The sequence below is a fragment of the Mus caroli genome, chromosome 2 (assembly GCF_900094665.2).
Source record: "Mus caroli chromosome 2, CAROLI_EIJ_v1.1, whole genome shotgun sequence".
Classification (NCBI taxonomy): Eukaryota; Metazoa; Chordata; class Mammalia; order Rodentia; family Muridae; genus Mus; species Mus caroli.
In genome coordinates, this window is record NC_034571.1 from 70,644,278 (window position 1) to 70,658,481 (window position 14,204).

Sequence of the window (14,204 nt, forward strand, 5' to 3'; positions counted from 1 at the left end):
CATTGCCAGATCAGCAGCACCACCGGCCCACTCACTATTCAGGCTCCTAGGCATCTGTTCCAGAAAATAGCCTCCGGGGGCTCGGGCCACCTCCAAGACGCCACACCCATAGGTTTGGCAGCTGCGGGTGTGCTGTGTAGTTTGGCTCTCCTCCTGCCCCTTTGGGCCAATCGGGGCTCCGTTGGAACTCACCTGCTCTGCAGGTACGCCAGGACGAGGCGTGGCGAGGCGCGGCGGCGGGCGTGGCCGAGGCGGGGAGGGGCGGGGCGAAGCTGCTGTGGGCGGGGACAGAGCCCGTTGAAGCTCCAGGCGCAAGGCCCCTGCCGCCAGTCGCCGCGGTGACTGCCGGGATGCGCCGCAGCGAATGGTCGCGCGGGGCGCCGCTCTGAGTGACCTTTCACCCGAGCCCAGCGGCCTCGGGCGGCGGCACAAGGCGGAAGCCATGGCGGAGGCGGCGGCGGGCGAGGCGGGCGCGAGCGAGCGGGACCCAGTCGCGGGCCGCGCGCGCCGGCGGCTGCGGGTTCTGTCGGGCCATCTGCTGGGCCGGCCCCAGGAGGCTCCGAGTACCAATGAGTGCAAAGCGCGGAGAGCCGCGTCGGCGGCCGGGGCGTCGCCCGCCGCCACTCCCGCCGCACCAGAGTCGGGCACCATCCCCAAGAAGCGGTGAGTAGCGGCCCGGGATGGAGCTGGCGGCGGGAGGCCGTGAGCGGCCTGGGCTGTGGGAGAGGAGAGCACGGGAGTGGGCAGGGAGTTGGCACGGTGGGCGGAAGGCATTCCGATCCCTGCAAGTACATCAGCTTGCGGGCTGGGAGTGGACCAGACACACCGGACTCTGTCGGGAAGGGGCGGGATGGCTTGGCCGGATTTTGGTGTCTCTTTTTTAAGGAAACACATTTCATGACCTAGTGGGGAAAAGGGTTTAAGCGGATCCCCTCTCTTGGGTTTTGGAGGCTGGAAATTCATTCTCTATCTTGGAACGGGTAGCAGGAGGATTCTTAATCTACGACGAGGAGTTTTAAAATTGCACTAGATAATCAGATTTCTACGAATTCTCAAAAGCCTGGGTGCCAGCAAGCTGGAGTGGGATGGTGGTACTCTGGGGAGAGGTGTGAGTGGTTTCTGTAGGGTAGGTTACCACTTCCTTGTGGTCATGGATTCTAACTTTAAGGGAGGAAACCAGTGAGTGAGTGAGATGCAGTAGACTGCAAGCGTTAGTGACTTAAGACTTTGGTATTCCAGCTACTGATCCTTTAAGAAGCTAAAAGACAAGAGTCAGAATGAGGAATGTTTGTAAAATCTTAAGACCATTGGAGGAGAATCTCTATCTCTGATGAAAGCTGTTGAGAGATGGTGTTTTCTGAGATGATCAGTTTGGAAAAACTTGGAGAATGGAAAAAAAAAAAGATTTTGCTAACTCGAATGTGTACTTTCAAAGTGCCAGAGATGGTGCTGTTTCCATTACTTCTACGTTCCTAAGGTATTAGGTAGGTGCAGTAGTCTTCCATTTTACAGATGAAGAAATTAGAAAAAAAAAAAAAAAGACTAAGAAGTGTACTGCAGGTAGCAGGTACCTGTGTTACAGTTTACACATCAAAAGCAAATCAAATGGACTGCTTCATGAATCCAACCCTTGTAATTAAGTTCCCACTGCATACACACTGTGCCAGAAAGGCAGGGGTTCTGAAATGTGCTCTTCCCTGTAGGGCACCAAAGTAATAACACAGATTAAGAAATTTACCTGATAACTGAAACTCATGGTCATTTAACCCTAGTTTGGAGTATATGTATTCGTTAGGATAAAGGCTTTTCTGAGCCAGGGGTTTCTGTGTAAATCTTGAAGTTTGTAATGAAAACAGCCCTGGAGGGGGAGAAAGTTCATGGTAGACAAACAGAATGGTCACAGGTAAAGAGTGTGGGGGACTAGAGAACTACCGGACTCAGGTGTGGCAGAAGCTGTGAGAATGACAGGGAAGCGGACGGAAAGAACATCCGAGTTGCTTTTTAGAAAGGACACTGGAATGGAGATGAAGATTCGATTGGCAACTGGAATGGCTGCAAACAAACCTAGGTTTGAATTCCATTAGGCTGGTTTACCCTGTAAACTTTCTGTCTCTCTCAGAGCTGTGTCCCCTCATTTTAAGCAAGATGCAGAACCAGATGTGGTGGTGATGGGTAAAGCCTTTAATCCAAGCACTTGGGAGTAGAGGTTGGAGACCTGTTTTAGGAAACGGAAACAAAACCAAACAAAACCAAAGAACCAAAGAACTAATCCCTGCTTTGCATTTTTGCTTTGGCAACAGAAAAATGCAGCTGAAAGATGTTCAGTGTACTGTGTTACACAAGCTCTCAACAAATAGCTGTAGTTGCTTGTGTCTGAAGACAGACAGTGGCCATGAATCTCATATCTTTAATGCATAATGCTGGGACTCGGAATTAAGGCATACGATACCATTTTAAGAATATGAGGAGGTACGTTTTCCAGAATTTGGTTACTTGGTGGTAGGAGAGGGTAAAGCTGAGAGTCACTTATAGCCTCTGGTGTCACTGATGTTATATTATCTGTTTTTTGGGTTTAAGATTTTTCATTTTTCCTAATGGCTTCATACACATGACTGTTTTCTCATTTGCAGGTATCAGTGTGACTAAACATTTATATGTGCACCTACATTATTAAATTAAGTAGGCAGGGCAGGTTTCCTTAAGATGGGTTTAGTGGCCTTTGCCTTCAGCGTTTAGGGAAGAAACAGCAATGCTGTGATGTTAATAGGTAAGACTACTTTTTTTTTTTTTTTCTTAGACAGGTTTTCTCTGTGTGGCCCTGGTTGCCCTGTAACTATGTAACTAGCTTTGTAGACCAGGTTCACTTTAACTCAGAGATCCACATCTGCCTCCCCAGTGCTTGGATTAAAGGCATGTGCCACTGCTGCCAGGCTGCGTACGACTTCTTAAGGCTGAGGGTAACTGCTCTAAGTAGCGGTGATCCTTGCATGGCAAAGTGTAGGGACAACTGCAGCCCACTTATGGGGTGAAGGTGGGAGGACACTCAGGGTTAGCTGAGTAGTGGTAACATCTACATTGAAGCACTACTCTGAAGTTTAATCAAAATGCTTGCATTTAATTCGGTGCAAAGTACACTACTGCCATGTATTCAGGGAAACATAAAACCATGTGTTAGATGAAACATTAGATGTTTTCTCAGACTGTGATCGTTCTATTTGATTATTGTTCGTTGGGAAACTTTCAATTCATGTTACTTAGCTGGGTCTCAACATCTACAGCAACAAGAGCTGAGCCTAAAGGGAAGGCACATTTTGGAGCAAGGAGGAACTGAAGTACATATCTAGCAAAGGTGATTATAGCTGCGCTCAGTGGTTTTGGAATCTTTTGGTGATTTGCGTGTTACTCCTCTTTTATTACCCTTGGTGGTGATATTGGCTATTGTCTTAGTCAGGGTTTCTATTCCTCCTGACCAAGAAGCAAGTTGGGGAGGAAAGCGTTGATTCAGCTTACACTTTCTACATTGCTGTTCATCACCAAGGAAGTCAGGACTGGAACTCAAGCAGGTCAGGAAGCAGGAGCTGATGCAGAGGCCATGGAGGGATGTTCTTACTGGCTTGCTTCCCCTGGATTGCTCAGCTTGCTTTCTTATAGAACCCAAGACTACCAGCCCATGGATGGCACCACCCACAACGGGCCAGGCCCTCTCCCCTTGATTACTATTTGAGAAAATGCCTTATAGCTGGATCTCACGGAGGCGTTTCCTCAAGGGAGGCTCCTTTCTCTGTTATAACTCCAGCTTGTGTCAAGTTGACATACAAAACCAGTCAGTACAGTTATTGTTTCTTCTCATGACTGCATATACTTAAATTTATCATAAGCTTGGAGTAGTGACTTCTTAACACATCATGTTTCAATCCTCTTACAGAATGGTAATGCTATTCTAAATAATGAGGAAAGTTTGTTGTGGACAGCAAGGAACCATGGAAGTACAAGTTGTATTTAGGTGACAGTTGAGTGTTGGTAGAGATGGGAGTCGATGCAAAGAGGAAGGTGATATTAGGCTTTGAGGGCTTGGCTTACAGATATTCAGTCCATCCATTCATGGAAGTAGCATACAGCACTGCACAAAGCTGTGCCCTTATAGAACAGGTAATAATAGCATGTGAGATGGTGAAAGACAGCTGAGGGGCTGCAGCGTGGATGTGCCTGCACCCTAAGCTGGGCAGGGACTGCTTGGACTGGGAATGGTCAGTAGTTGCTGGCACTGAGACTGAGGTGCAGTAAGGATATGGTACCATGCAGGCAAGGCAAGGGCTCCATTCCTGAGTTACAGCCCCAACCTACATATGTCATTCTTTAAAAATATGTTATTTGAGACCATGGGAGGTAGCTCAGTTGGTAAAAGGTGTGCCCACAAGATGAAGACATGTTTCTGAGCCACAACATCCATGTAGAAGTCATATGTTCACTGCCAGGACGGTGGAGGTAGGTGGCTCCCAGTAGCTTTCTGGCCAGAAAGCCTAACCTTATTTGACTTCCAGGCCAAAGAGAAATCCTTTCTTGGGGGGTNTCCTGAAGGCCAACTTGGAGGTATTATTTCGCATATGTTACAACTTTGGTAAATGTTCTCCAGAAGAGAGAAAGCTAAGTTGACTTTTTTTAAAAAAAAAGAAAAGATTTATTTATTTATTTATTTATTTATTTATTATATGTAAGTACATTGTAGCTATCCTTAGACACTCCAGAAGAGGGAGTCAGATCTCGTTAAGGATGGTTGTGAGCCACCATGTGGTTGCTGGGATTTGAACTCCAGACCTTCAGAAGAGCAGTTGGGTGCTCTTACCCACTGAGCCATCTCACCAGCCCCTAAGTTGACTTCTTGTAAATGCTTTTTAGGAAGGCAGCCCATAGCTTTATTGCTATAGCAAAGGTTATTTGTACAAGCGACTTATGATAACATTCAGATTTTTTTTTTTTTTTGAAAAATTGAAGCTTATTTTGGTAGCTATACCAAATGAAGTAGTATGGTATGAGTTCTCAGCTGGGAATTCTAGTGATGGTGCTGTTAGGAATTTTAAATTGCGGTCGTTAACATCGAAGGCACCATTCTAAAGCATGCATACATTACATTATAGTACATCATTTACAGCTCTGGGAAAAAGGTGGTAGTAGATGTCCCTTACAGACAATGAAGTAGAAGCTCAGATAATTTTGTTGGTCTAGGGATAGGCAGTTGTGGATGGTATTTTAGATCTGGCCTCATCTCTACCCGGGCTCATTTCCCATGCTGTTTCCCTGTTTATTATTTATTATTCCCATGGTATTTATTTCTGAGGTAAAGTTGTCAGGTTGCTTTCCTTGTGTGCTAAGCTTAAAACCATTTGTGACAATAATAGTTGAATACTGTGTCTTGTATTAAATGTGTTAATTATGTTGTACTATTGAAAAATTAGAAATATCCCATCAAAGTGAAATTCAAAATTTAGTAAACTATAAAGTGTGGTTTAAGAAGATAGGCTAGCTGCCTATAAGTGAGGAGTGAGCTTAGTTGCTGCCCGTGTGGGAGAAGACAGTGCTAGTAATAAAGGAGAAGGGGAAATGCAGCAGAGCCGAGCTTAGACGAGAAGAGGAGGGGGTCTTAGAGGAGTTACTGCTTGGCTAGGCTGCTTGGAGTAGGAAACCGTGATGTGTTAGCCTTTGATTTGCACGTGACATCAGCCAGGCCTTCTCCAAGCATGTCCAGCGTGTCCTGGAGCTGTCTACTCCAGGCTCACTTAGTAAGACTCTGGGAGGGAATGCAGGGATCTGCTTTCAGGCTACAGAGGAATGGAATGCTGTTGTAGTCCCATGAGATACTGTATAGAAGAATTTTAAAAGCAGATATTCTTTATTCTCTTATAATGAAAAGATTTCTGCTGTTTGTGTGATTAGTATGTTAATTTCAATCCTAAATTAAATCAGAGGATCTTGAGCGGAGTCCACCTTGAGCAGCACAATACCTGCTCTCTGTCTCCTCTTTACTTGTTGGATTTTTCAGGGTAATGTGTTTCCCAGTGTCCAGAATCAGCTGAGTGATGGTACAAGACACAACGGAAATAAAACTGTTGGTTGGAGCGGTTGTTCAACAGTAAAGAGCATTTCCTGCTCTTGCTGAGGACCTCAGTTTGGTCCTCACTGCCCTTATGGTGTGGTTCACAACTATCTTGTACAGCTCAAGTTTAAGGAGCTTTTACATCCTCTTCTGGCTTCTGAGAGCACCAGGCAGGCATGCGGCACACATAAGAAATGCAGGCAAACACTTATACACATAAAACAAAAATTAAAAAAAAAACGAAATGAAATGTCATCTTATTATAGCTAGGACATGGCTAATGTTTACCCTGAATTAGGTGGGTCATGGAATAGGCAGGGTTAGATGGATCATGGAATAGGCAGTGTTAGACTTCAGGCATCCTCTGGGGGGAGATAGCTCCAGGGAGCTAACATGAGAGAGTATGTTAAAGAGAGAAAAAGATTAACCCAGGTGCTTGTGCTTTCTCTAAGAATTCACTGAGTATTCCCATCACCTCTGTCCTGAGAAAGAGTGAGCATGAGACTTGGGGACAGACCTCCATACTGTGTTGAAGTCTTCTGGGGCTAGAAACAGGAGCTGTGGAATGGAGGCATGGCTGAAGTGTTTCTGAGGAAATCAGAGAAACAGGTTAAAGAAGCTACCTAGAACCTGAACAATAGTCTTCATTTTTTGTTGCCATGTGCTGCTGTCACCATTGCTGTTGCAGTCACACAGAGCCTTTGACAGGGCAGCGTATGACTGGAGAACCTGTCTCAATCAGTCCTTTTAGGCCCGTTTCTCATTCTTTGAAACAATGGTGTACTGTAGTTACATACCATACATTCTATAACTGGATCATCCTTTCTTCTTCCTTGACGTTTGTTTTCCTCCAGATGCAATGCATATTGTTTGGTGTTGCACAGATAATGTGGGAATGGTATATGGATCAAAAACTTATTTGAATTGTTCTAAATATATACATGTATATGTGTGTTCATGTGTGTGTATAGTATGCCTGTGTGTACACATACATAGGAGGCCTGATGTTGATATTGGTATCTTTCTTGTTTGTTCCCTCCCTTATTTATTTAAAAATTTTAATAATTTGTGTGTGTCTTGAGTGGGGGTTTGTGCTCATGAGTACAGTGTCTGGGGAGGCCAGAAGACAGTATCTGATTCCCTGGAACTGATGTTACTGGCGTTTGTGAACTACATGATATAGATGCTTGGAATCCAACTTGAGTGATCTACAACTGAAGTGCAGACTTAACTTCTGAGCTATGTCTCCAGCACTATGTTTCCTCTTTAAAAAGGTGAATTGATTTTTTAACATACGTGTGGTCTCCAGCCCTACCCTTCCTTTTTATAGAGGCCAGAAGAGCACATTGGAGTGTGGGTGCTGGGAATTGAACCTAGGTCCTTTGCAAGAGCACCACGTGCTTTTAGCTACTGAGCCACATCCCAGTCCCTTCTTTATTTATTGAGATGGGGCCTCTCACTGAACCCGGATCTTGCCAGTTCCTGTAGTTAAACTACCTAAGCTATGGTTACAGGTGTGCCTTGCTTTCCCAACTCTTTTATGTGGGGTCTGGGGATCTGAACTTCAGTTCTTACTCTTGTAAAGCAAGCACTTTTATCCACTGAGTTATCTTCCCAAGCTGCTGTCCACTTTATATGAGTGAGCATGTGTGTGGGTGCGCAAACGTGAAGGTCAGAGGTCAGTGTCAGGTACCTTCTTCAGTCATTCTTTTGCTTACCTTATTTTTTTCAGACAGGGTTTCTTTTGGACACTTACTGGTTTATGTAAAACCAGTGAGGTAGGGCAGCAAGCCCCAGGGATTCTTCTGTCTCTCCCTTCTAGTACTGGAATCACACATACATACCACCATGTCTAGTTTTTCATACAGATTCAAAGGATTCAAGCTCAGCTCCTCACACTTGCACAAAAAATTCTTTACTGATGGAGGCTGTAATTGTTCATTTCGTTCACCTTGATTGTTGAAAAGTATTCCATTGTGTCTTAGTTAGGGTTTTATTAATGTGAACAGACACCGTGACCAAGTACAGCATTTAATTGGGGCTGGCTTACAGGTTGAGAGGTCCATTATCATCAAGGCAGGAGCATGGCAACATTGAGGCAGGTATGGTGCAGGAGGAGCTGAGAGTTCAATATCTTCATCTGAAGGTTACTAGGAGAAGACTGGCTCTCAAGTGGTTAGGAAGAGGTTCTCATTGACCACTCCCACAGTGACGTACTTCCTCCAACAAGGCCAAACCTACTCCTACCAGGCTATACCTCCTAATAGTGCCACTTCCTAGGCCAAGCATATTCAAACCACCACACATTGTATGTCTGTTACTATAGTTTGTTCACTTTGTTATTAATGAGCATTTGAGTAATTGATACTTTTCATTTTAGTTGTTTTAACATGAACTTTCTAGCAGTGAATATTCTGTATATATTACTGGAAAAGAAGAAGCTAAATTGATTAGTTTCATATTTAGTGAGTTTGGTTTTCATTGTTTACTTTGTAGTATATCTACACTGTGTGTAGTCTCCTTCCATGCCAGTTATTTGAGAGAATACCTTTTAGCTGGTCACTAACCATTCTTGTAAACTGATTAAGTAGGACTTTAAGAAGGATTCATGGTGTGGGTATATGTGCATGTGTGTGTGCTGCAGATGTACGCGCATATACATGCACCTGCCAGAGTGCATGTGTGGAAGTCAGAGGACAACTTTGTGGAGTTGATCCTCTTCTGAATTTACGTGGCTTTAAGAATTGAACTTGATGCTTGCTGACAGGAGCCTGATAAAGCTGTCTCCTGAGAGGCTCTGCCAGTGCCTGACAAATACAGAGGTGGATGCTTGCAGCCATCCTTTGGATTGAGCACAGGGTCCCAATGGAGGAGCTAGAGAAAGGACCCAAGGAGCTGGAGGGGTTTGCAGCCCTATAGGAGGAACAACAATATGAACCAACAGTACCCCCGGAGCTCCCAGGGATTAAACCACCAACCAAAGAGTACACGTGGAGAGACTCAAGGCTCCAGCTGCATATGTAGCAGAGGATGGCCTTGTGGGGCATCAATGAGAGGAGAGGCCCTTGGTCTTGTGAAGGCTCGATGCCCCAGTGTAGGGGACTGTCAGGACAGGGAAGCGGGAGTGGGTGGGCTAGTGAGCAGAGGGATGGGGGATGGAATGGGGGGGGGTTGGAGGGGAAATGAGGAAAGAAGATAAAATTTGAAATGTAAATAAAGAAAAAAAAATATAGAGAGAATTGAACTTGGTCCCAGCTCGTGTGACAAGTAAGTGTCATCATTCCCTGGGATAGGAACATTAAAATGCTTTCGGTGTTGACATATTTGTAACTTACAAGATTTTGGCTAAAAGCACAAATCTGTTTCCCAATTACCCATTTAATTTTGAGTTACAAGCAAGTCATTACTGGCCATAGTCATAAGCATAAAAGGTCAGGTTTTATATTGTTTTCTTAAAATAAGACTCTCAGCATCTGCCTCTGATTTTGAAGCATTTTTATAGGTAATGTTGGAGTTTTAGTAGTTGATTGTGCTTACTTACTAAAGAAAACCTAGGTTTCCAGTAACTCAGTTACTAATGATGAGTGTTCTGCTTCCTAGCTGTGATTTGGAGCTGTAGATACCATCATGTCATTCCCTGAAAAAACTGCTGTGTGAGTACATGTGATATATTGTTCTTGTAGCGTGCTTGAAGTTACTTACCAGGGGTTTTGATCAGAATACCCGTCCTGTTCTTGCTAATCAGCTCACTGTAAGTCTCTGTTCTTTTTATAGTTAGTCAGTTAGAAACTGCATACCATCAAGTAGGCAGTACTTATGTTCTGAAACCTGGAGGAAAGCAAAAAGAATTACCCAATTTACAGACTTCACAGTGCCTGCTCAGATTACCTGGTCGGAATCTGCATCTCTTCTATAGAAGCTTGAACTTTGCTAGAACCTAGCTTCAGGGCTACTAAAATACCGCCTAGTTTGCCAGGCCTGCTAAAGATTTTATATAATTGGTCTCTTCATAGTAAAAAGAAATCTAGTGTTTCGGAACATGTATTGATTAGGATGATTGGTTTTAAGCATTAATTTGAGTTAGATGAAAGTGGAAAAGATGAATTTATTATTGGTTTTTATTATTGTGTGTGTGTACATTGGGAATTGAAACCAGGCCCTTGTGCATGTTAGACAAGTGCTACCTCATGAACCACATCTCCAGGCCTTAGTTCATTCTTCTACATCTATTTCAGCCTCCTCTACTTGGACTGTTATTATCTTTCACCAGTTTGTGGGGACTTCTAAGATGCTGTCTCTTCCAAGACTCATTTTGAAATTGATAACTATTGGCTGATTCTAAGTAAGTGAGTGCTTTGCTGCATAGTCTCCAAGTCTGCATACAAGTGCTGTGTTCAGTTATCCCCAGAACTCCATTGTTTTTCTTCATACTTTTCCTTATCTGGATGCTTAAACTTGTCTCTTTAACAGCATTGAGCTTCATCCCCACCCCTTTTTCAGTCTGATAGATCTGGGACATTTCTTTGCCTATGACTTAAAAGATGCTTATCTTTGCTGATTCAGCTCAGGTAAAATTTTGATTTTTCTAATGTTGGGGGCCTTATCAGTGATCTCTGTAGCTGGGTTTTCCTTTTTCCTTCCTCTTTCTTTCTTTCTTTCTTCCTTCCTTCCTTCCTTCCTTCCTTCCTTCCTTCCTTCCTTCCTTCCTTCCTTCCTTCCTTCCTTCCGTCTCTCTTTTAAATGGTCTCCGTTATGAGACCAGTCTTTGTGCCAGGAACTGAGTGCTGCATGAGGTGCTGTGCTTATGCTAACTTCTATCATTGCACAAGTGATTGACAGTCCAGTGGAGCTTGAGAGACAAACACGATACAGAGGATATAATAAATGTTATAATTACTGTGTACAGAGGGAGTCATAAATCCTTGAGCAAGATAGGAGAAGCATTTCAGAAGAGGATTTTGGACCGGTTCCCTTGATTAGTAGTCCTTGAGGGGAAGAAGGGCGTTTCAGAGAAGGGACATGGAGCAGGTGAAGATAAGCAGACATAAGAGGGCATGATGTCCCAGGAGTTATGATAACATTTTTGTGTCTGGAAATAGCTGTTAGGGAACAACTGGAGAGTAAGCAGTTCTTTAAAGTTGTTGTCATTACTATTATTTTATGTGTATGGGTGTTTTTCCTACATGTGTATCTGTGTACCATGTGTAGGGTGCCTGCAGAGGCAACCGTGAGCAGTTTTAAAGCAAAATGAGTTGTCCTTTTGGTGGCAACATGATATGTAGAAAATACTGTTTTACCCCTGTGTTTCCCACTGATGCTGCTTGTTGCTGCTGCCTATAGCTTTCCTGCATAGCTTTATACTTGAGTCGTGTAGGTGCAGAAACTCTTGTGTTTTCTTCCTCTGCTTGACTATTCAGTGTATATCATCTCCAGAGAATTGGAAGTTTACATGCACCATAGTGAAAGCACCTACGCTTAGCTAGACAGGAGTGCTGTTTGCTTGCTGCCCTGGACGACTTGGTATTCACTGTGGCTGTAGTTAAGAGTGCTAGAACCAGACAGCTAGCCTTCTTAGTTTGCCATAGTGATTACTATACTTAGAAAGTTTATGTTTGACAACCATGCAGTGGAGTTAAAACAAAAACCGCATGATATTTAAGTTAAGTTTACCATTTTATGTTTTTTTTTTTTTTTTCCATAGTCCTGGGGACTTGAGGCCCAGGGCTACAAGTTGAACACGTGTGGCCTAGTGTATCAGGTAGTGTTTGAATGACCAAGGACAAGTTACTGAAAATTCCTGGACCCATACCCCCTATGTATTAAATAGGTATAAAGACGACTGTACTCCAGAACCAATGTAAGAAGGAAATAGATCTTGATTATAAACCGCTTAGTTTTACAGTATGGTATAACACCATGGAAGTATTGAATATGCCTGGTAGAAAGTAGTAAAAACAGGGTGCTGGACTAGGAAGTAGAGAGATACTCAAGTGGCAGTGATCCCCTTGGAGGAGAACACAAACCCCTCAGATCCACCACCTCTGCTGCAGGGAGGTTGGGTATACTGAAGAGCAGACTCAGACAGTTCTGTGTGTTGTCACACTGCTGTCAGAGCCTTGGACCTCACACTCAGCAGTGACACTGTCTACTCTCACTAGGAATCCTTGTTGCCACTGTGGGAAATGTTTACCACGCATACTGGACTTTGAGTAAACATTCTTGTGTTAGTGCCAAGTTCACTGATAAACTAATTTAAAGATGTTTGTGCTTGTAAGCCTAACATGTATAATAGGTAACATTTACTAAGATTTAGGTAAAAATTCCTTTGGGTAGCTTTCATTCCCTTTTCTTAAAATAGTCAGAGATCTATGAGCCTCCCTGCTGGGACGCACATCTCCACTCCCTGTCACTCTTTGCCTTTCCACTCTGCCCTGTTGTCCTAGTCATTGCTGAACTCTTTGAGCCCATCTCTGCTGAGTGCAGTGGGCTTTTGTTTTCTTTCTCTCAGTGCTAATCTCTGGATTTGGAGAAAGTTGGTGAGAACAACTTGATTTTATAGCACTGACCTTACGTATTGTGTTCCTTGTTCAGTGGGTGATTCTTCTGTTCTTGACTTCTGCGGACACCTTAAGGTAGTGCTTCCTGTGTGTGGATGGCCCTGCTGGAATATCCTAACAGTGCTTGTTCAGAAAGTGGATTCTGAGCGCCCACTGCCAGAAATTCTAGTCTTAGGTTAGGGTTAGGGTGGTAGCCAGAGCTATGCAATAAAGTGAGTAATGTCTATGCTGCTGATGTGATGGAGTCCTTTAAATTAAGTCTGCCTGTCTGTCTGTCTGTCTGTCTCTCTCTCTTTCTTTCTCTGTGTGTGTGTGTGTGTGTGTGTGCGCGCAAGTGTGTGGATGTGCAGAAGACATTGGGTGTCTTTCTTTATTGCTGTCTACTGCTTTGAGTGCTGGGTTATAGGCATACTGCCACCCTTGGCTTTTATGTGGATGCTGGAAAAGTGAATTCAGGTCCTCTTGCCTCACATGAGTCTAATACTGCTCAAGTGGCCACTACTAGAGAGACAGATGTGGTTTTTTTTTTTTTTGACAGGGTTTCTCTGTGTAGCCCTGGCTGTCCTGGAACTCACTCTCTAGACCAGACTGGTCTTGAACTCAGAAATTCACCTGCCTCTGCCTCCCAAATGCTGGGATTAAAGGCATGCACCACCACGCCCAGCCTGACAGATGTGTTTTATAAAATATAGTTAATTAATTTTTCTTTCTTAAGTGCTGTTATGCTCTGGGTCTTATTTCTCCTTTTCTTTGTATTCAACCCTGTTTCCAAAATTTTTCCTCATTAATTTTTCTTGTTTTAATTAATTTTTTAGGTAGCATATAAAATAATGGGTTTTATCATAACATTTTCATACATATGTCATTGTCCATTTCTTTTATACACCTTCTACCCTCCAGTGCTCTCCCTTCTTCTTGCCAAATAGTCTTCTTTCATTTCATTTAAATCTAGATTCTGCATAGAGAAAAAAGCAGTTGCTATTGTTTTAAAAATCTGGTGCCAGTGTACTTCAGTGATTCTGATCATTTCTACATTCTCTCTCTCTTCTCTACTGAAGCAAATGTGGTAGATGTATTTCCTTATGGAACAGGGCGTGGATTTGTCTCTAGCAGTTACCCAGGAGTTACAGCTGGATCCATAACTGATATCACTTGTGCATACTTAGCACAGGATTTTTCTGCAGAGTTGCTTAGTAGGGGCACTTGTGTTTTTCTTCCTCTTAAAAACCTTAAGTATTTTTATTTTATATAACTGGGTGTTTGGCCTATATTGTATGTATGGCTGTATACCATATGAATGCAATGCCTGTGGAGACTGGAGGAGGGCATTGGATTCCTGGAACTGGATGGTTGTGAACCTTTATTTGGGTACTGGGAATTAAACCTGGGCCCTCTGGAAGAATAACAGGTGCTCTAAACTGTTGGGCTCTCTCTCCAGTACACCTCCTATGTTTTTGGTAACAATTCTCTGTATTATTAAGTCCCATATTTAAGTTTGTATTAGACTGGCAACAAATAGCAAACAGTTTACTACATCAAAGGATTAAATACAGCAG

At 43.5% G+C, this 14,204-nt stretch overlaps 1 protein-coding gene across 1 annotated transcript in view; it reads left to right on the forward strand.

Moving 5' to 3' along the window:
* The first annotated feature begins 304 nt into the window (after window positions 1-304).
* Window positions 305-14,204, forward strand: part of Agps (alkylglycerone phosphate synthase) — a 98,442-nt gene continuing 84,542 nt past the window's right edge. Inside the window, exon 1 of the mRNA XM_021156099.2 lies at window positions 305-663. Coding sequence (XP_021011758.1) covers window positions 365-663 — 299 coding nt within the window. The 5' untranslated portion in view covers window positions 305-364. The remainder of the gene's footprint in view (window positions 664-14,204) is intronic.